The sequence below is a fragment of the Dunckerocampus dactyliophorus genome, chromosome 2 (assembly GCF_027744805.1).
Source record: "Dunckerocampus dactyliophorus isolate RoL2022-P2 chromosome 2, RoL_Ddac_1.1, whole genome shotgun sequence".
Classification (NCBI taxonomy): Eukaryota; Metazoa; Chordata; class Actinopteri; order Syngnathiformes; family Syngnathidae; genus Dunckerocampus; species Dunckerocampus dactyliophorus.
In genome coordinates, this window is record NC_072820.1 from 1522455 (window position 1) to 1543500 (window position 21046).

Sequence of the window (21046 nt, forward strand, 5' to 3'; positions counted from 1 at the left end):
CATCTATCGTTCAGTCCGATCACTGCTAACTGAGACCTATGACGGGCACAGAAACTAGCCAATGAGGAGCGCGTTTAACATTTCCTTCAAGCCAACTGGGGGAGGCCAAGAATACTAGTGACGATGGCCCGCCTTCGCTAGCGAACACTTCCAAAAATAATCATTTAAACATTCCGTATCCGCACATTTTTGACAAAGTATGCAATGACAAATTGTCAACTTTAACGTGAATTAACGTTTTAATCTTTTAACAGGTTTGTGACTTTGTTAAGTACTACTTAGTGAACATTAACGAAACATAATGCAAATGACTTGAAATATTTCACTGACAACTTGGATTTCCCTAATAACCTCAACAGATAAGTGCCTAAATGTTGGTGCATGGGTTAAAACGGTCAGTAGAACTATTTAAAATGTACAAAAACCTGCTTTTGCTAACTTAATCCACCCATCTCAAACACTGATATAGCATCTACTGAAAGAGTTAATGGATTCATAAGTCTTTTATGCCATATTTAAGGACAATTACGTCTTGTCTGGGCGGAAAAAGGTATCTTTGACACAAACCCCAATGCAAAGTGAAAGTACTACACACATGTACAATGCAAAGTTAAAGTACTGCACACATACTACAAGAGGTCTTTTTCTGCTGCTTTTGACAGACGTGACTTTTTTCCAGCGGTTGGAGGCGCCACAGTCAAACAGCGCCAGTGTGCTGCTTCAGTCTTTGCAAAACTGTTCCTGTGGTGTCCCCGTCCTCAGTCTCTTTTTTGGGTATAAACAGAGGAAGGTAGAAAAAGAAAGTGGGTTTGAAAGACGAAGCATTCAGGTTCTGTCACGAACGTTGTCACTCAGGAAGATGATGTTGTCTGAGAAAACGGGGGAAAGAGGGCTTTTTAGCTTAGTCGGCATAAACCTGAACATTCACAAGTTTTTCTACAAACCTGCAATGATTGTCGTGGCCTGGCGTCTCACTTGGTTCTTGTCCACATACTCGCCGTAGTCCAGCTTGCCTTCCACTAGGATCCTGGCCCTGCAAGACACGAGTCGGGGTTAAATGGTGTGCAATGAAGCCCGTTACCACATCCGGAGGTGCTTCATACCCTTTCTTGACATACTGGTAGGCCACGTCCCTCAAACCGGGTTTAAAGATGGACACGCGATGCCATGTGGTCTTTTGGCTGATGTCACCTGGAGGTGAAAAACACAACAAAACAAACGTTAGTGTACTTTTATCTACTCTTGGGACCACAGCAGCTGGAGTTACTACATCTGTGGCTTCATGTCCTGAACAGGTTGAGTAACGGCGACCTCTAGTGGAGAGGAATTATACGTACAACAACCACATTTACTTTCAATTGTTCCAATCGTCTTAACTTTCAGTTTAGAGTAGGGGTGTCTTTTTCTAATAATACAACTTCATTCTCAAAGTATTTGGACTTTCTTCCCATCATATAACTTTTTCCCCAACCTAACTTTCCAAAAATGACAACTTTATCTTGTGTTTGTTTCTCATAAAATGACACTTGTCTTTTCTATTTCTGCTGTTTTTTTTGTCCCCCACTATTACAACTTTCTTCTTAAATAATCTGCTGAAATGTTCTGACTTTATTCCCATAATATTATGACATTTGTGTAAAATCACAACTTTTCTCATTGTAGTACAACTTTTTTGTCTTAATATTCTGACTTTTTTCTTAGTGTTACTGCTGATTTTTCCTTTTTTTCCCTTTTCTTGTTAAATAGTATTTTAAGAATGTGCCGTGGTCCAATAAAAACACAGCTGTGGGCCAAAAATGGCTCCCGGGCCGCACTTTGGACACCCCTGGCTTAGAGACACAGTATTTTATACTAAATATATCAGAGACCCTTCTTCATGTACGCCCTGGACAACTCTTACCTTTAATTGGATTTTACATTATTCTTCAATAAAAATTAAGCAAATTATTTCCTAAATGGACATACATTTACATTTAATTAGAGGTTGTTGTGGATTTGTGTAGCACTACCTGATGAGCTCATCTCGGTCTCTCCTGTGCGCCACATTTCGTTGGTGGCCAAGGAGAAGATGGTGACGGGGTTGCGACCCTCCACTTGTCTCATCACAGGGTCCTGACCCACTCTGCCCAGCAGCTGCACACGGTTTATTGCTGCATGATAGACACCACGTTTGATAGGAACTTTATATATATATATATATATATATATATATATATATAGTATACAAATGCACATAAATAAATAGTACTGGGTCCACTTACATCTCTCCAGAATGAGGCTGGAGTCGGTGGTGGTGTTCCTCACCAGCTGTCTGAAGACCTGCAAGAGTCATGACCAAGTATGGCCATGTTGATTACTTTAACATAAACACTACATTCTTATTCTTGATAAATCCAAAGAAGGTTCCAGCTCACCTGTGCTGAAGCCCTTCTTAACATTCTCTCAATACTTTGCAGACAGCTGGGTTGGACACAACTTTTTGGGGTAGGGGTTCGTATCTATATCTGCAGACATAATTCATTCTATGTGAACATGACATGAACATTCTAGTTCAAAAGAACGTAATGAGTAAACTTGCTTAATGTCCAAACGACACAAAATGATCTTCAACCACACTGTGGTGACATATTTGTGTTTCAGCCCCATCATACGAAGTGAAAGTCGTGTACTAGCCATGAGGCAGTTTCCCGCCACGGCTTAAAACACGCAAAAATCAACTCAAATGGACGCTTTTCGTATTCGAATATCACACCAGATTAACATCGGCGAACATATAAAATGATAATAAACTCCGGCGAGTACTGACAGAAGTACATAAATTATAAACTTACCGAAAAGCGTCACGTCAGGTCAGGTAACCTAGCACTACTTCCGGTCCGTGTGAAATTGAAACCCCCACTAGCAACTCCGATGAAGACAACTAAGGTTCCGTTTCTTTTTAAAGTACACCAGTAAAGATTATTTGTGTGAACATGGTATTTAGCGTATATATTCTTTGAATGTGTCTACTTTTTAAAAATAGAATATTTCACGTATTGCATAATCAAACTACTGCGGAACTTTGGTTAGCATCATTCATTCACCTTTCCAGCAGCTCTACAAAAAACGTCATAATGAACTAAATCACTTAAATCTATTCTTTCCAGAACAAACGGAGATCCGTTTTTGCCATCAGAGATCATCTAAATCCAATTAATCCGTTCAAGAAAGCCAAAAATGTCAACACAAAACACGTTTGTATAGTTTTACAATTCACTGTTTCGCAAACAATTCTTAAGGTAGCTGGCTTCCGGTTCTTATTTTGTTAGCTGGCTAATAGGATGCTGACAAGGAAAGACGTTTCGTGAGTTTAAAAAAACCCTATTAAGAACACACGTAAAATGCAATTATTATTATAATTATTGATTATAATATGCTAACCGAAGAATGGACGCAAGCTCAGGCAAAATTGTGGCGTAAATTTTCAAAAAACACGGTAACCGCGGCAGATGCTAACTGAGGCTCCACTTTCTACATACAGTATATACACTGAATATATCTATAATTGTATTACTTAATTGTCCGTGAGACGTTTGTGAGACAATTAATTAAAATAATAATAATTCATAATAATACAAGATAATTTATACTAATACTTAAATAATTGAGACACCCATAAAAATGTCTATATTTGATACAAAACTGTGGTGCGTTCAAGGCTGGACAAACAAAATTAAAAATCTCAGCATTAATAAATGTTTTGACCAAAAATCAGTGAATTTGTGGGTTGCGCATGCTGATAGAGTATATGAATATGAAGGGGGACCCACTGTATATCATATTATTTTCAAGTGATATTATTATGTAACATAATTGGCGACTCTAAATTGTTTCTAGGTATGAATGTGAGTGTGAATGGTTGTTTGTCTATATGTGCCCTGCGATTGGCTGGCAACCAGTCCAGGGTGTACCCCGCCTGTCGCCCGAAGTCAGCTGGGATAGGCTCCAGCATGCCCCCGCGACCCTAATGAAGAGAAGCGGTATAGAAAATGGATGGATGGATGGATGGATGATTATGTAACAATGCATATTGAATATTTCTTTAGTAGTTGAGTAAATGTTGCATATTCTGTGTTGTTTTTTACCCATTCCAAAAGAAGTACAAAAGTACAGAGGTGTGAAGATAGTGTTTGTCCTCTTCCTGATTTCTTTTTTTTTTTTTTGCTGTTGTCACACTTAAATGTTTCAGATCATCAAACAAATATAAACATTTGTCAATGATAACACAACTGAACACAAAATGCAGTTTTTAAATGAAACTTTTTATTATTAAGGGAGAAAAAAATCCAAACCTACATGGCTCTGTGTGAAAAAGTGATTGCCCCCCCTGTTAAAACATAACTTAACTGAGATTAACTGAGATCTGTCAGTGTGGAAAAGGTTATAAAGCCATTTCTAAAGCTTTGGGACTCCAGCTAACCACAGAGAGAGCCATTATCCACAAATGGCCAAAACATGGAACAGTGGTGAACCTTCCCAGGAGTGGCCGGCCAACCAAAATGACCCCAAGAGCGCAGCCACGACTCATCTGAGAGGTCACAAAAGACCCCACAACAACATCCAAAGACTCCATCATAAGAAAGACACTGGACAAAAACGACCTGCATGGCAGAGTTCCAAGACCAAAACCACTGCTGAACAAGAAGAACATTAAGGCTCGTCTCAATTTTACCAGAAAACATCTTCATGATCCCCAAGACCTTTGGGAAAATACTCTGTGATCTAACGAGACAAAAGTTGAACTTTTTGGAAGGTGTGTGTCCCATTACATCTGGTGTAAAAGTAACCCCGCATTTCAGAAAAAGAGCATCATAGCAACAGTAATATATTGTGGTGGTAGTGTGATGGTCTTCAGGACCTGGAAGACTTGCTGTGATAAATGGAAGCATGAATTGTGCTGAAGGAGAACGTTGGTGACCTCAAGCTGAAAGCAACTTGGGTTGTGCAGCAGGACAATGATCCAAAACACACCAGCAAGTCCACCTCTGAATGGATGAACACTTTGGAGTGGTCTAGTCCAAGTCCTGACCTGAATCTTATTGAGATGCTGTGGCATGACCTTAAAAAGGAAAAGCCTCCAATGTGGCTGAATGACAACAATTCTGCTAAATTCCTCCCCAGCGCTGGAAGAGACTCATTGCAAGTTATCACAAACGCTTGATTGCAGGTGTTGCTGCTTTTTTCTCCCTTAATAATAAAACGTTTCATTGAAAAACTGCATTTTGTGTTGAGTTGTGTTGTCATTGACTAATATTTACATTTGTTTGATAATCTGAAACATTTAAGTCTGACATACATGCAAAAAAAGAAATCTGGAAAGGGGCAAACACTGTATTTACTCAAAGCATGTTGCTCTTTCAAAGTGTGCTTTTTCAATTAAGTGCAGTCTGACCAGCAGGGGGCGCGCCCTGCTGACGCCTGGGAGGAGCCGCTGTTGGGATGAAGCTGACTCTTCTCAGGAAAACTCCCACCGCCTCTTTGACTTTCCCACAGGAGCTCACAGGGAGTCATCAACACTCTGCCACGGGCTGTCAGTGCTCCGACATGTCGCTCCTCATCCGCTTCTGGACCGCTTTAGGTGAGTTTGAGATGTTTTATGTTCCAACTATGAAGTGCTCCTTGATCGGGACGTCATCTTGCGTGCCAGAAAAGGCAACAACAATAACAACACGGCCCTTAATGGAAGCCATATGCAAGCTGTTAGTCAGAAGTGATCTTTCCCGGTGATCTATGTGATGTGAGCTCAAGTCTGCTTCTGCTTTGGGAATGACAACTCCAGGGCTGCGGCTCCACTTTCGGTTCACGATGCTGTTGTCTTCCTTAGCGGTGCTGTGGTGCCCTGCTTGGACGCTGGTGCCCGAGATGGTGGACGTGTGCACGGAGGGCAGCTGCTACCCGGCCACGGGGGACCTGCTCATCGGCCGGGCCCACAAACTCATCACCTCGTCCACCTGTGGCCTGCAGGAGCCTGAGACCTTCTGCATCGTGGGACACCTGGAGGTAAGAGGAAGTTGATTCGTCCGTGTTTCATCAGTCAGCCCCTCTTGTTTGAGCCCAGAAAAGTCCACACATTGTCTCCTCGTCTGTCACGTCGAGTGGGAGTACAGACATTCCCCTCCACAATAAAAGCGCTGTGTGTCCTGCGCACGAGCCCCCAGCTTGTCTGCGTATCAAACAGCCGCTGAAAGGGCGTCCTTATGGACGCTCACAGACGGCGGGGATGAGTGCAGCGTTGAAGAATGTGCCACAAATGAGGAGGAGGAAGGATTCTTCTCACGTTTCAACACACTTGGAAGTGTTCCATTTCCATGGACATGATGTAGTACACGTTGTTCATTTATCATGTGTTATTCCTCAGGAGCCGCTTCAACGCCAAGGCCTGCTGTCAATTACAGCTACAAGTAGGCCTGTCACGATAATCGATAAATCAATTAATCGAACAATAAAAATAAAAAAAACAGGCCAATAATTATGATGCCCTCGATAAATTGACATGTGCATGTATGCGTGTTTCACACAGTCGGGACGACAAGAGGGCTCACTCTGCATCTGTCTGTGCGTTGGTTCTATAGAGGAATGAATGGAGAGAGTGAGCCCTCATCTCATTCAGCCTCTTTGTGGAGGCGCAGCAACTAGTGAGTGGATACAGAGTGCTAGCAGTTAGCCTCGTGAGACAGCATACGCTAACATGAATGAAGGCACAGAAGCCATGGTTTCTGAGGCGAACGCCACAGCCAACCGCCCCAGTGTGGGAATACTTCGGTTTTAAACAGAATGAACAAGGTGAGCGCATGAACGCCGACAACCAACACGGACGGTTTTCTCAACCGGGGAAAAAAAACGAGTGATGGAGGTGCCTCGAGCAATGTAAATACAAACAAAACAGCGCAAAATGGTGCACGCTCACAGACCGTGTCGCTCGCTACATTGCAAAAGAAATTCAACAATTTAATATGGTTATATGGCATACATTTTAAACAACATACGTGCAGGCCACTTCTGTGTTGAGCTAATGTGGCTCACACAGGTACACTATACTTGAGTACCATCTAGTGGTTCAAATGTGAATTACACCTCTCACGACAATACTTAAATAAAAAAGGGTCTCAAAAAATGCCGACGATAATATCGATTATCGACAATAATGTGTAGCACAATTTGTTACCATGACATGCCTAGCTATGAGACGGTTGTGCCTTTCCAGTATGGCCGCCACATGCGCCTACACAAGAGGCCCCCCAAATGTACAAAATAATCTTTACTGGTTATTTTCTTTGCCATCAGGAGGAGACCAAGTGCTTCCAGTGCGACTCCAGGGACGCCTACGACCAGGACGTCAACCCCCTCAGCCACGCCATCGAGAACGTGGTCACCACCTTTGCCCCCAACCGCCTCAAGACCTGGTGGCAGTCCGACAACGGTGAGAAAACACGGCAAAGGTGCAGGGAGGGTTAGGGGGGCGAGGCGAGTTTTTTTCCCGTGGGAAGCTGGCTAATGAGAAGCCTGCAAATCAGATGTGGGCGGGGCCAGTTTCTTGCAGGTGAGAACCAGGTGTGTGTGTGATCACCTGACAGGCCTTCAAAGGGCGCGTGGTCTGATGATGTGATGTAGATGTACCGTGTGTATTAAAGGGTAGACAGGAAGTCAATTCCACCAAATAAACACGGCCCGTAAAAAAGCAGCTGTTCCACAAGGGGTGGAGCAGCAAGGTGAAAACGTCTCAATCAGTTTCCTGTTTCTTCAACGGCCATGAAGTCACGCTTCCTTTGCTAACATGTGGGAACCGCTGCTCCGTCGGCAGCGTGTCAAAAGCTCCTGTATTTTGTTTTTTCGGGGGGTCGTAGGATCGGCGGCCAGCAGAGCAGATGGCTGGGAAGAGGCAGGAAGCTGCAGATGCGCCGTGCTTTAGTTTGGGATTTCCTGATTCCCTCTCAGGGTCCCGTCCAACAATACTGGCCCAGCAAGACTGTTACATTGCGTAATGACCTCCTGCCTTTTCCAACGGGCTGACAGGATCCAATGTGATCATGATTGGCTCCTGTCAAATAAAGAGACTCCTGCGCGCCACAATATGCCATTTTAAGGCTTATAGTCCGGTGCGGCTTATACAGTATATGTACAAATCTGGTTGTTCCTCCACATTTAGTGGGTGCAGCTTATACACCGGAAATTATGGTAAATTTACTATTTTATACATCCTGTCCTGATTGATTGTCATTTTTTTTATTATGCATCTAGATTATTGTCACAAACGACTATATTTTATACTACAAATATATTTTCATTTACACAAAGCACATCCAATTAATATTACTATTTTTTCTGGCTAAATTACTCCTTTATTTTTCCTAATATTTGTGGTAATGTTTGTGTCATTATGCTTTTATTATCTGTGGAATAGTAGCATTTTTTTCCTTGCAAAATTACTTCTTTATTTTTCGTAATCTATATGGTTATGTTTGCATTATTGTGCCTCTATTCTAATTAATATTACTATATTTTTATATTATAAATGTTTTCTAAATTATGATTATGTTTGTGTTGTTATGCCTGAATGATCTTGAATATTAGAATTTTTTTGGTATTTTTATTACATTTTAGTACATTTATTTAATTACTATTTTAGTACTTTTTTGTAAAATGACTTCTTTATTTCTCCTAATATTTATGGTTATGCTTGTGTAAGTATCTCGTTATTCTCGTGTATATTAGGATATTTTTATGTTAGAAATGTATAGAAAATATTTCATATAATGTTTCCTAATAAAATGACAACTTTGTATTTGTGTATATTTCTGATTACTATTTTGTAACTATGCCTTTATTATCTTAAATATTAGTTTTTTGTGTGTAAAATGACTTGTTCATGCCTCTAGTAATTCCAGAGTCCTGGTGCACGTTGGGGAACTGAGCGTCTTCCTAGGGCGTATAGGAGTTTGTGCTTTGCTGCATGAAATCATCATCTCCGTGGCAGACGTCGTTAGTCACGCTCGTGTGTTTAGCGCACAAGCTGTAAATATTTAAAACGCGGCAACGTGTGTTCACGCGTCTGACAGGAAGTGTCACCGTTCGTTTCCTGTGTGCAGGTGTGGAGAACGTGACCATCCAGCTGGACCTGGAGGCCGAGTTCCACTTCACACACCTCATCATGACCTTCAAGGTGCCCCTCCTCTATCTCACACACACACACATATATACTTGTATAAGTGTACGGTGGTCCCATGAGATAAATGCGCCAGCTGTGTGGGAGGAATGTGGAAGAGTGGTGGGAAGCGAGGAAGCAGTAAAAACAGAAAGAGCTCTGTTGGTCTGAAGGCGTCCAGCTGGAATGACATCACCGTACATCCCAAATGCTGTTTTTCTGCATATGAGAAGTTGTTTATGCATCCCCCCCCCCGCAGACGTTCCGCCCCGCCGCCATGGTGATCGAACGCTCCATGGACTTCGGGAAGACGTGGCAGGTTTACCGATACTTCGCCTACGACTGCCAGGCCGCCTTCCCCGGCGTGTCTCCGGGGCCGATGGTCAAGGTGGATGACATCATCTGTGACTCGCGCTACTCTGACATCGAACCCTCCACCGAGGGAGAGGTCAGTTTGTCTCACGGGTTGAAAAATGGAATAAAAAAAAAAAAAAAAAGGCACTCACCTTATTTCTATCCCAGGTGATCTTCCGGGTGCTGGATCCCGCCTTTGAGATCGAGGACCCCTACAGCTTGAGGATCCAAAGTAAGACCCTCCTGAAACTGTAATCTGACATGACCTTTGACCTTGTTAGGGTTCGAGGATAGGGTTAGGGTTGGGGTTTGGGAGTGTAGCAAACGCCCCCCTGGAGGAAGTGATATGATAGTGCAGCTGAGTCCAGTGAATGTAGTCTGGGAAACGCGGCCAGACAGGAAGAACGCTGAAAGGAATTTCACACGTGGAAGAGGATACGTCCGTGTACACAAAACCTTCCCCCATGTCAACAGTGCACATTAACCGTGTTTGTCCACGTGAAAACATACTCACAGCTTGTCAAGTGCATGCCAAAGCAGCAGGTGGCGCCGTGACCCCGAACTGCAAGTCAATTTTAGCCATTTGCCAAGCTGGAAAAAAATGTATTTATCCATGTTCTTCTGCTTATCCTTGTACGGGTCTCTCAGTAAGAAAGTCCAGACTTCCTGGCCTCAAAGGTCGCCCAGGCAACACCGGACCTTTATGTTTGCCTGGAGACCCAACCAGGAGCATGTAGCCCCTGACAACATAGGTCCGATGATCACTCGGGCACCGTACACAAATGCCTGAAAGCCGTTTGTAACTTTGGACAAACAAGATGGCGTCTAAGCATTGTGTCATCGCAGACATGCTGAAGATCACCAACCTGCGCGTCAACTTCCTGAAGCTTCACACCCTGGGTGACAACCTTTTGGACTCGCGCAAGGAAGTGACGGAGAAGTACTACTACGCGCTCTATGACATGGTCGTCCGCGGAAACTGCTTCTGCTACGGCCACGCCTCTGAGTGCGCCCCCATCGACGGAGCGCCTACGGGGGCCGAGGGAATGGTGGGCGGAACACGTGCTTGCTCAACAACAGACTGTATATGTGTGTGTGCTTTCATGAGTGCGCCGTGTAGGTCCATGGGCGCTGCGTGTGCAACCACAACACCGAGGGCCTGAACTGCGAGCGGTGTCGGGACTTCCACCACGACCACCCCTGGAGACCTGCCGAGGGCCGCAACACGCACGCTTGCAAGAGTGAGACTCATTGGGATCTCTAAAGACCTTCACCTGGACCTGGACCCACCCTCTCTCTCTTCCTCCAGGGTGCGAGTGTAACCAGCACTCCGCTTCCTGTCACTTTGACATGGCCGTCTACATGACTACGGGTAACGCGAGCGGGGGCGTGTGCGACGACTGTCAGCACAACACGGTGGGCCGCCAGTGCGAGCAGTGCGCGCCTTTCTTCTACCAGCACCCCAACCGGGACCTGAGGGACCCCAACGTCTGCCAGCGTAAGTCCTTTCCCCGATGGAACCACTAAATGCCTCCTTGACTTCCCGTCTAATCCAACTTTCCCAACAGCCTGTAACTGCGACCCGACCGGCTCCCTGCAGGGGGGGCTTTGCGACTCCAGGACCGACGTGGCCTCCGGCCTCATCTCAGGCCAGTGTCGCTGCAAGGCCAATGTGGAGGGCGAGCGCTGTGACCACTGTAGACACGGCCACTACGGGCTGGGACAGGGCCCAGAAGGATGCCTGGGTACGCACACAAATGCAAAGACATCATGTGCACCAAAGCGTTGCCACAAACTTGGATACAATTGTCCCGAACTGAAGACGCTGGTCCAGAGGTATCCAAAGCACGGCCATTCTAAAAATATAACAGCAAAAGTGGAAAAATCTGCAGTAATTTTACAAGAATAAAGTGTAAATATTAAGAGAAAACCGTTGGAAAAAGAATAAAATAAAGTTGAACGATTAAAGAAATACTTAAAAAAAAAAGTCTTTATATTATAAAAACCAAAAACAACGAATTAAGTTGTAATTTTTGGAAACTGAGGTGGCGGAAAAAGAGGATGAGCTCAAAATATGGGAATATGGGAATATGGGAATAAAGTCATAATTACCAGAAGAAAATGTAATTACATTTAGTTGGAAAATTAAAAAAAAAAAAAAAACAGCAAAAATGAAAAAAAAAACACAGCTGTAATTTTACGAAATCAAAGTCAAAATATTAGTAGAAAAAAAGATTTATTCCAATGAGAAAAATGTGGCAATTTTATGAGAATAAACTTTATAATATGAGAAAAATGTCATTTTAGTAGCATAGAGTTAAAATATAAAGGAAAAAATACATTTTTTTTAAGGTCGTAATATTATGAGAAAAAAAAAAACAAAATAAAATAAAGTTGCAATTTTGGGAAAATTAGGTTGGGGGAAAAGTCAGAATATTATGGGAATGAAGTCAGAATTACCAGAAGAAAATTTACATGACGAAAGTTGAAATAAGCGGGAAAAAAAACAAAAAAAACAGCAGAAATGAAAAAAAAAACAGCTGTAATTCTGGAGAGGCTAAAGTCAAAATGTTATGTGAAAAAAGTCGTATTCTAACAAGAAAAAATTTTAAACAAATATATGTATAACTTGTTAGCGCATCTAAATGTTTTGCCAAATATCCAAGCTGCAGTGGCCCTCACTGCAGGGAAAATGTTTGGACCCCCCCGTCTAGTCCAACCTGTGATTGCTTCATTAAGATGCGTGTCCCAGTACCTGCGCACTTGTCCTAACCAAGCTAGCGTAGTACATTTCCCCCACTTCAATGTGATAATCCTATTTTTGGTGTTTTGGCAGCTTGTACCTGCAGCCTGCTGGGAACGTTGCCAGGAGGCAACTCCTGCGATTCCGAGTCAGGACGCTGCTTCTGCAAGCGGCTTGTCAGCGGTCATCATTGCGATCAGTGTCTGGTAGGCGAGGTTGCCCGTGCGTATCTTCCTCTTGCCGTGTGTTTCTCCGACCAATGTGTTTTTTTTCCTGTAGCCGCAGCACTGGGGCCTGTCCAACGACATGGATGGATGCAGACCATGTGACTGCGACCAGGGCGGTGCGCTAAACAATAAGTATGTTCCATGAAGTTTCTTAGTCAGTGGAGTAAAAATGAAGAATTCCTGATGTTCCACCTTCGCAGCTGCGACGCGCAGTCCGGGCAGTGCGTGTGCAGGGAGCACATGTTCGGACGGCGCTGCGACCAGCTCGAGTCCGGCTTCTACTTCATCGCTCTGGACCACTACACCTACGAGGCTGAGGACGCCAACCACGGGCCTGTGAGCGCACCAACACGCATCCAACGTCTTTGAAAAGAACCTCATTTGAAAAGAACGCTCCTTTGTCAGGGTGTGACGGTGGTCCAAAGACCTTACCCTCTTGATCGCAGCCCCACGTGGACTGGCATGGGTTTTGTTAACGTACCAGAGGGAGCCTACTTAGAGTTCGACATCAACAACATCCCAGAGTCCATGGACTATGACGTCCTAATCCGCTACGAGCCTCAGGTAACATTCGCTTACATTTGACAGTTTTTGTAAACAGTTGTAAGTACTGTTTGTCGTGCCGGATGGTAGCTTCCAGAGCAGTGGGAGCAGGTCAACGTCCGAGTGCAGCGACCAGTCTTCAACCCTCCCGACTATTCTGGTCACTGCGGCGGTTCTGTCGGCGGCGGAGACGAGCAGTATGTCTCTCTGCCGCCCGGCTCGAGGTAACAACGACCTGAGGGTCCGTCTCAAACTTTCATCACTTTCATCATCATCATGGTCTTCACACGCTTCCTGCAGACACGTGCTGCTGCCCAGGCCCGTGTGCTTCGAGAAGGGGCACAACTACACGGTGCGCCTCAGCCTGCCGCTCTACTCGACTTACAGTGACATGCAGAGCCCGTACACGCTCATCGACTCTGTAAGTTCAACTTTCTAACGTTCCCTTGCGGTCTTCTCAGCCCTGGTTGTTCCTCTCCCGTGTAGCTGGTGTTGATGCCCCGGGTCAGGGAACTGGACATGTTCCACGGGACAGACGGCGACGGAGCATGGGACACCTTCCAGCGCTACCGCTGCCTGGAGAGCAGCCAGAGCGTGGTCAAGAGCCCCATGACGGACATCTGCAACGACTACATCTTTAGCGTCTCGGCGCTGCTGCACAAAGGAGCCATGCGTACGTTTATCCCCAAACTTTTCAAGCTCAATGAACCTCTCTAAGCAGAAGATACGTGTTGTTTCCAGCATGCCAGTGTGATCCGCAAGGTTCCATCAGCTCCGTGTGCGAGCCCAGCGGAGGCCAGTGTCGCTGTCGGCCCAACGTGGTCGGCAGGAACTGCGACCACTGCGCCCCCGCCACCTTCCTCTTCAGCCCTGCTGGGTGCAGGCGTAAGTATCAGGCAGGACGTTGAGAGGTTCTCCCGCTTGAAGTCTTGAAACCATTTTGAATGTCCTGCCCACAGCTTGTGACTGTGACCCCCGAGGATCGGTGAGCGCCCTATGCCATGAAGCAACAGGACAGTGCACATGTGTGCCCGGGGCCACGGGACGCCAGTGTTCCCACTGCCTGCCGGGCTTCTGGGGGTTCCCTCACTGCCGGCCATGCCACTGCAACGGCCACAGCGAGGTCTGTCATCCTGTGACCGGAGAGTGTCAGGGATGCAGGGACTTGACCACCGGACACTACTGTGAGAGGTACGAGATGAGGGAAGCCTTTTGGCGTATTCCCTCAAGCTAATCTACTATCATCTCACAGGTGTTTGGATGGTTACCACGGTGATCCAGAGCTGGGGTCAGGCGGACACTGTCGCCCCTGTTTGTGCCCCGACGGCCCTCACAGTGCACGGCAGTTTGCAGACAGCTGCTACATGGCAGACACTACCAACCAGCTGGTGTGTGTGTGCAGCCCTGGCTACAAAGGTAACACACACACACACACACACACACACACACACAGGATTGCACGCATGTTTGTTTTTATGTAAACACTCTAGTTCAGGGGTGTCCAAATCTTTTCCAGTGAGGGCCACATAGTGAAAAATGAAAAGATGCAACTTTATGACATGTGCATTTCAAGAAAAAACTGCATCTCAGCTTTGTCATATGCGATGCAAGTGCCGTCTAAAAGAGGTCACTTTTCAAGCAGTTTTAAGCCATAAAATCAGCCACAAGGTGGCAGAAGTGCATTTGATAAGAGCTTGGCATGGATCTTTTGCACGTATACTGTATTTTACACACTCCACAGCAAGGAGGACGTGGGAGAGCGTGGAGGAGTGTAGCGTGCAGAAGGTTACGCATTGTAGGGACACTTGAACGCATGCGCATGCACATGCACACACGCGAGCACACACCGGAATGTGAAAAGTGTAACTAGTTCATAGTGAGAGTGAGAGTGTAATGTTTCTTTTGGTAGGTTCCATGTTTATATAGCCATAGAACACAATATTCCGTGTGCCTTGAAAGATCAAAATGGTCTAAAATGGCTGGAGGGGTTGTCTTTTGAAAAATGGCTGAGATTGAATGAGTTCATAACAACTTTTTTCCCCCCCATTTTTGCTGCTTTTTTTTTTTTTACATTTTCCAAATATTTCAACTTTCTTCTTAAATAATCTTCATAAATGTTTCTTTCTTGTCATATTTGGTCTTTACACCCATAATATTATACATTTTTCCTCAATCCAATTTTCCCCAAAAGTTTAGTTTTGTTTGTCGTAACATGATGACTCATACTACCATAAATTCCGGTGTACAAGCCGCTACTTTTTTCTTAAACTTTGAACCCTGCAGCTTAAACAGCGGTGCGGCTGATCTACGGCTAAATTCTAATCTCGTGACATCCCCTGTACTTCAGAGCTACTACTAATTATTTAAATACTGTGCCGCTCACGAGTCAGTGAGGAAACGGTAGCTCTTTCTTTGGCAGGAGCCAATCACCAGCTATCAGTGCACTCACAACGAGCTGGTCAACCCATTAGAAAACGCAGGAGGTCACGGTGTCATCTTACTGAGAAAAACACTAAATTCATCACGCAGAAACTTAACACTCTAAAAGTATGCATGTACCAATACAAAGTTTAAAATGAAAAAATCAAATCAAAAACATTTTAAAATTTTCCCCTCTGGTGGACAGAGGCAGCATTGCATGTTGCTTGTACTCCAATGAAGTGCTCTTTTGTCAGTAATGCTTTATGGATATATGTTCCAATAGCTGCTATTTGTTATTTTAAACTCATATCAGTGCATGTTTGTATATTTCCGAGGTGCCTTTGAGTGTTAAGTTGCTGCGTGATGACTTTAATGTCGTTTGTACGATGACACCCTTAGTCAGACTGTTAGATTGAGTAATGACCTGCAATTTCGTTGTGAGTTTTTTCATAGCTCATGATTGGCTCCTGCCAAATAAAGACTCGTACGTGCTGCAATATGTCATCTTATGACACGGACACGTGCGTCTTATACGCCAGAATTTTTTTCTTTAATATTTCAGCTCTAACATGACATTATTATGATTATAATATTACAAGTTTATTCTCCTAAAATTGCCAGTTTGTTTCGTTAGAATACAACTTCTTTCTCTTAATATTCTGACTTTATTCTCATAAAATGACAGCTTGTTTTTCCATTTCTGCTATTTTTTCCAAGTATTCCAACTTTCTTCTTAGAGATGTTCTTCTTGCAATATTATGACTTTATTACCACAATATTTGGAGTTTTCCCCCAACCTAATTTTCCAAAAATTACAACTTTGTTGTTTTGTCATAACATTCAAACTTTAAAAACAGATTTTTGGCGACTAAAACAACATTATTTTTCCTCATAATATTACGATTGTATTCTCTTTATGTTTTGACTTTATTCTTGTAAAAGTACAGCTGATTTTTCAATTTTTGCACTTTTTTTTCTTTTTATTTTCCAAGTATTTAAACTTTCTTGTGAAATAATATTTATAAATGTTCTTCTCGTAATATTATGACTTTATTCCTATAACATTACAACTTTTCCCCAACCAAATTTTTTAAAGATTACAACTTTATTTTGTTTTGTTTCTCACATTATGATTTTTTTTTAATTTCTTGAATATTTCAGCTCTGTGCTACTAAAATTACGTTATTTTTCCCGATAATGTTACGAGTTTAACCTCATAAAATTGAGACTTTTTTCTCGTTAGATATTTTTTTCTTTTAATATTTTGACTTTATTCTTGTAAGACGACTGCTGATTTTTCAATTTTTGCTGTTTTTTTTTTTTAAATGATATCATTAATTTATATCGGTAATATAACTTCTTAATAACAATAACAACACTTTGGACCCCCCCCCGTGTTAGCCGTGGGCCTGAAAGCTTCCTCCATCACTTCCTTTCAGGCGCCAGGTGTGACGAGTGCGCCCCAGGCCACTTTGGGAACCCCCTGTTGCCCGGCGGACGCTGCCTGCCGTGCCAGTGCAATGGCAACATCGACATGCAGAACCCGGGCTCCTGCGACTCTCGGACTGGCGCGTGCCTCAGGTGCCTGTACCACACGGACGGCTACGCCTGCCAGCACTGCAAACCGGGTTACTATGGCGATGCTGCCGCTCAAAGCTGCAGGAGTGAGTGAGAAAGCCCGTGTAAATATTCACACCGGGCTCTCGTAAGTGTGCCCGTTGTCCCGCAGAGTGCATGTGCCAGCCGGAGGGAACGGCGCAGCACGCGTGCTCCACGCCGGGCGAGTGTCAGTGTGACCAGCGCAGCGGGCAGTGCCCCTGCCTGCCCAACGTGGTGGGACAAAACTGCGAGCGCTGCGCCGAGGACACGTGGAACATGGCGAGCGGGGAGGGCTGCCAGCGCTGTGACTGCGACCCGGTCCATTCCTTCAGCCCCTCCTGCCATGAGGTGAGAGCAAAAACCTCTGCGTTGCTTGTGAAATATTCTCATGTTTGGACTTCAGCTGGCTGGAAACTGCAGCGCGCGCGCAAACACACACACACACGTTCCAGTATCAAAGGAAGGAAGTCCCCCAGATACACATGTTCCTCTTAGAGGGGGGAGTAAAAAGGCTCCATTGTGGCAAAGACACAACAACCTGAACCTGTGTTTTTTCAACATGTGTCTCTCTGCCGCCGTTTCTGTGGACTGCAGGTCACGGGACGCTGCTCGTGTAAACCGGGTTTTGGCGGCAGGACGTGCCGGGAATGCAGGGAGCTCTTCTGGGGGGATCCGGAAGTCAAATGCTACGGTAGGACAAGTGGAATATACAGGATGATGATGCAACGCAGCACACGCTGCCTTCCTGTGATAATGAACGCAGTCAAAGAGAGCACATGGAAGCAAAGTACAAACCTTTGTGCCCCCGATTCAAGCTGAAACAACCATCCATTAGACCAAACTGTGTCCCTCCAGCGTGGGCCACATAGTGAACAATGAACGGATGCAACTTTGCCAAAATTTGAGAAATATGTTCTTCCCCCCCCCCCATTTGTCATGTTTTTTCCCAAAAGTTTTCTTCTCGTAATATGATATCTTTATTATTATATAATATTCTAACTTTATTCCCATAATATTCTAAATTTATTCCCATGATATTCTAACTCTATTCCGATAATAATATGACTTTATTCAAATAATATTGTAACTTTTATGGCCAACCTAATTTTCCAAAAATAACAACTTTATTTGGTTTTGTTTGTTTCTCATAATATTACGACTTTCAAAAAATATTTTTTTTCTTGAATATTTCAACTTTATGCTACTAAAATGACATCATTTTCCCTCATAATATTGCAAGTTAATTCTCGTAAAATTTAGACTTTTTTCTCATTAGAATATGACTTATTTTGTCTTAATAATTTGACATTATTCTCATAAAATTCCAGCTGTTTTTTCCATTTTTGCAGTGTTTTTACCCCCAACTATTTCAACTTTCTTCTTGTAAATTTTTTCTGGTAATATTATGACATTATTCCCATAATATTATCACTTTTTCCCCAACCTAATTTTCCAAAATTGGCAACTTTATTATATTTATATTTGAAATATTTTTGTACTAAAATGACATTATTTTTCCTCATAATATTACGATTGTATTCTCATAAAATTTAAATACTTTTTCCTCTTAATCTCATCAAATTGCAGCTCGGTTTTCTTCCATTTTTATCCAACTATTTTCAACTTTCTTCTTCTGAATGTTTTCGTAATTCTGACGTCATTCTTATAATATTTTGACTTTGTTCTCCTCACGTAACTTTTAATGTTCCAAAAAGTACCATTTTCTTCATAGTTTTGTTGTTTCTGATAAAGTTACTACTTAAGAATAAATGGTGTTCATATTTCAGCTTGATGCTACTAAAATGACGTACAGTATTTCCTCATAATATTACGACGTTATTCTCATAAAATTGTGACCTTTTCTGTTTAGATTACAAGATTTTTCTTTTAATATTTAACTTTATTCTCGGAAAATGACAGCTGATTTTTCCATTTTTGCTGTTGTTGGGTTATTTCTTCAGTTTTCTTGTTAAATTCTATTTTCCGAATGGCCCCCGGGCTGCACTTTGGACACCGCCCCCCCATCGGCTGTTTCACTCACTGTCCCCCCCTTGAGGAGCAAAGCGGTAGCGTGAGACGGTATTCCAGCTGCCGGGTCGGGGAACGACCTCGTGTTCCCTGCTCATGAGAACCAGATGTTCTCAAGAACCCCCAGGGTGCTTTTATTTTTTCCACCCAGCACAAGAAGCAGGACTCGTCACTGAGGGGGGCGGGAGCGCTCGTCCGGTTCGAGCCGGTAGAAGCTTCCAGCGCTGATTTAACTCTCGCCTCTGCAGTCCCACTTGGTGTGTGTGGGTTTGTGATTTAACAGGCGACCCCCACACGCTCCAAGCGCAGTAAATCAGACAAATAAGCGCAGAAAGCGCCTGCATTCTTTGGCTCTGACTCCTCTTCTTTCGGGAGGGAGGGGGCGGTCAACGAGACTCCAGCGCTATGTTGTGTGTCGTCCTTTGGCAGCGTGTGACTGTGACCCGCGGGGTATCTCCAGCGGCCAGTGCCATCGCGCCAGCGGACACTGCACCTGCGTGGAGGGAGTGTCGGGCCCACGCTGTGACACGTGCGCGCGGGGCTACCAGGGCGAGTTCCCCGACTGCCAACCTTGCCACGAGTGCTTCGCCACGTGGGACAGGGTGGTGGGCGAGCTGAGCAACCAAACGCAGCGTCTGGAGGCCAAGGTGACGGAGCTGCGGACCAGCGGCGTGACGGCGCCCTACAAGGACTTAGTCGGCAGCCTGGAGACCAACGCCAAGGCGGTCAGGGAGATCGTGGAGAGTAACCCTGCGGCCGTCAGGCTGGAGGAGATCCAGGAGCTGACGCAGCAGATCACGTAGGTCCACAGATGTCCACGCGTATGTGCCGCTCGCAGCTACAATCAACATCACTTCCTGTCCTCAGCGGCCTCTCGTCCTACCTGAGCGGGAGACTCAACACTACAGAGGAGACCTTGACTGACCTCCAGAATGACGCCAATGCCACAGATTCAAATGTGGACGAGGTCACGGAGGAGGTGAAGCTGCTGGACCGGCGCGTGCAGGAGCTGAGGCAGCAGGTGTACGACGCCAAAAACGCCAACTTCCAGGGTGATCATCCCGCTTCCTTTGACACGCCGGCGCACCATCAGCATCACACCTTCACGTGCTCCTGCGCCGGTGTTCCTCAGGTGCCATGGACACCATCATCGAGGCAAACGAGGAGTCGCTGTTGGCGGAAATCCACGTCAACGCCTCCAGCGGCGATCCCGGCAACACGGCGGCGCAGTCGGCGGCGCTTCGCAAGGCGACAGAAGACAAGCTGAGCAGCAGCCAGAGGGAGTTTGACCGCAGACACCACAGAAATGCACAGAAGATGGACAAGCTCAACAAGGAGCTGGAGACCTTTGACCTTTCACCTCTTAGCCAAAAGGTAAGAAAGATCAGAACTCCTCTCCGAGATGAGTCGCTCATTCCTGCTCTGCAGACGTGCGGCGGTGCAGCTGAAGGTGACGAGTGCCCCGGCTCCCCGTGCGGCGGCCTGGGCTGCTCGGATGAGGGCGGAGCATTCCAGTGTGGCGGGAACGGATGCGAAGGAGCCGTGGCCGCCTCGCAAGCTGCTCTCAAGTCAGCCAAGGACCTCGATAAGGAAATCCTGGCCGCCATGCAGGAGGTGGACAAGCTCTCCAGGATGGTGAGAGGATGCCAGCTTTATCTCGGGGGGGTCCAAAATGGGAATAAAGTCAAAATATAATGAGAATAAAGCCATAACATTGTGGGAATAAAGCCATAATATTATGAGAATAAAGTCATCATATTATGGGAATAAAGCCATAACATTGTGGGAATAAAGCCATAATATTATGAGAATAAAGTCATCATATTATGGGAATAAAGTCATAATATTGTGGGAATAAAGTCATAATATTATGGGAATAAAGTCGTAATATTATGTAAATAAAGTCATCATATTATGGGAATAAAGTCATAATATTGTGGGAATAAATTC

General features: G+C 44.6%; 2 protein-coding genes across 5 annotated transcripts in view; one reads left to right on the forward strand and one right to left on the reverse strand.

Moving 5' to 3' along the window:
- The window catches only part of lamb1b (laminin, beta 1b), a 36910-nt gene that overhangs the window by 12773 nt on the left and 3091 nt on the right, over positions 1-21046 (forward strand). For 3 of the 4 annotated variants that reach the window (XM_054764916.1, XM_054764907.1, XM_054764888.1), the window contains 27 exons: positions 5438-5617; positions 5864-6039; positions 7324-7459; positions 9126-9199; positions 9441-9629; positions 9704-9767; positions 10382-10584; positions 10656-10776; positions 10845-11033; positions 11104-11280; positions 12372-12484; positions 12558-12637; positions 12706-12841; positions 12911-13069; positions 13139-13272; positions 13349-13469; positions 13535-13721; positions 13790-13933; positions 14008-14239; positions 14301-14464; positions 16909-17133; positions 17199-17416; positions 17663-17759; positions 19526-19895; positions 19964-20148; positions 20229-20470; positions 20525-20731. In XM_054764916.1, coding sequence (XP_054620891.1) covers positions 5479-5617; positions 5864-6039; positions 7324-7459; positions 9126-9199; positions 9441-9629; positions 9704-9767; positions 10382-10584; positions 10656-10776; positions 10845-11033; positions 11104-11280; positions 12372-12484; positions 12558-12637; positions 12706-12841; positions 12911-13069; positions 13139-13272; positions 13349-13469; positions 13535-13721; positions 13790-13933; positions 14008-14239; positions 14301-14464; positions 16909-17133; positions 17199-17416; positions 17663-17759; positions 19526-19895; positions 19964-20148; positions 20229-20470; positions 20525-20731 — 4482 coding nt within the window. In that variant the 5' untranslated portion in view covers positions 5438-5478. Of the gene's footprint in view, positions 1-3310; positions 3344-5437; positions 5618-5863; positions 6040-7323; positions 7460-9125; positions 9200-9440; positions 9630-9703; positions 9768-10381; positions 10585-10655; positions 10777-10844; positions 11034-11103; positions 11281-12371; positions 12485-12557; positions 12638-12705; positions 12842-12910; positions 13070-13138; positions 13273-13348; positions 13470-13534; positions 13722-13789; positions 13934-14007; positions 14240-14300; positions 14465-16908; positions 17134-17198; positions 17417-17662; positions 17760-19525; positions 19896-19963; positions 20149-20228; positions 20471-20524; positions 20732-21046 lie in introns of those variants that run through there. The other variant, XM_054764897.1, reaches the window with a different exon arrangement.
- On the reverse strand, positions 123-2908 carry ssbp1 (single-stranded DNA binding protein 1). The gene is made up of 7 exons (XM_054764957.1): positions 2832-2908; positions 2415-2504; positions 2262-2319; positions 2010-2150; positions 1104-1191; positions 945-1033; positions 123-869 (listed from the first exon to the last, which is right to left on the reverse strand). Exons 2-7 carry the CDS (start codon positions 2436-2438, stop codon positions 826-828), a joined length of 444 nt encoding a protein of 147 aa, XP_054620932.1. The 5' UTR covers positions 2439-2504; positions 2832-2908; the 3' UTR covers positions 123-825.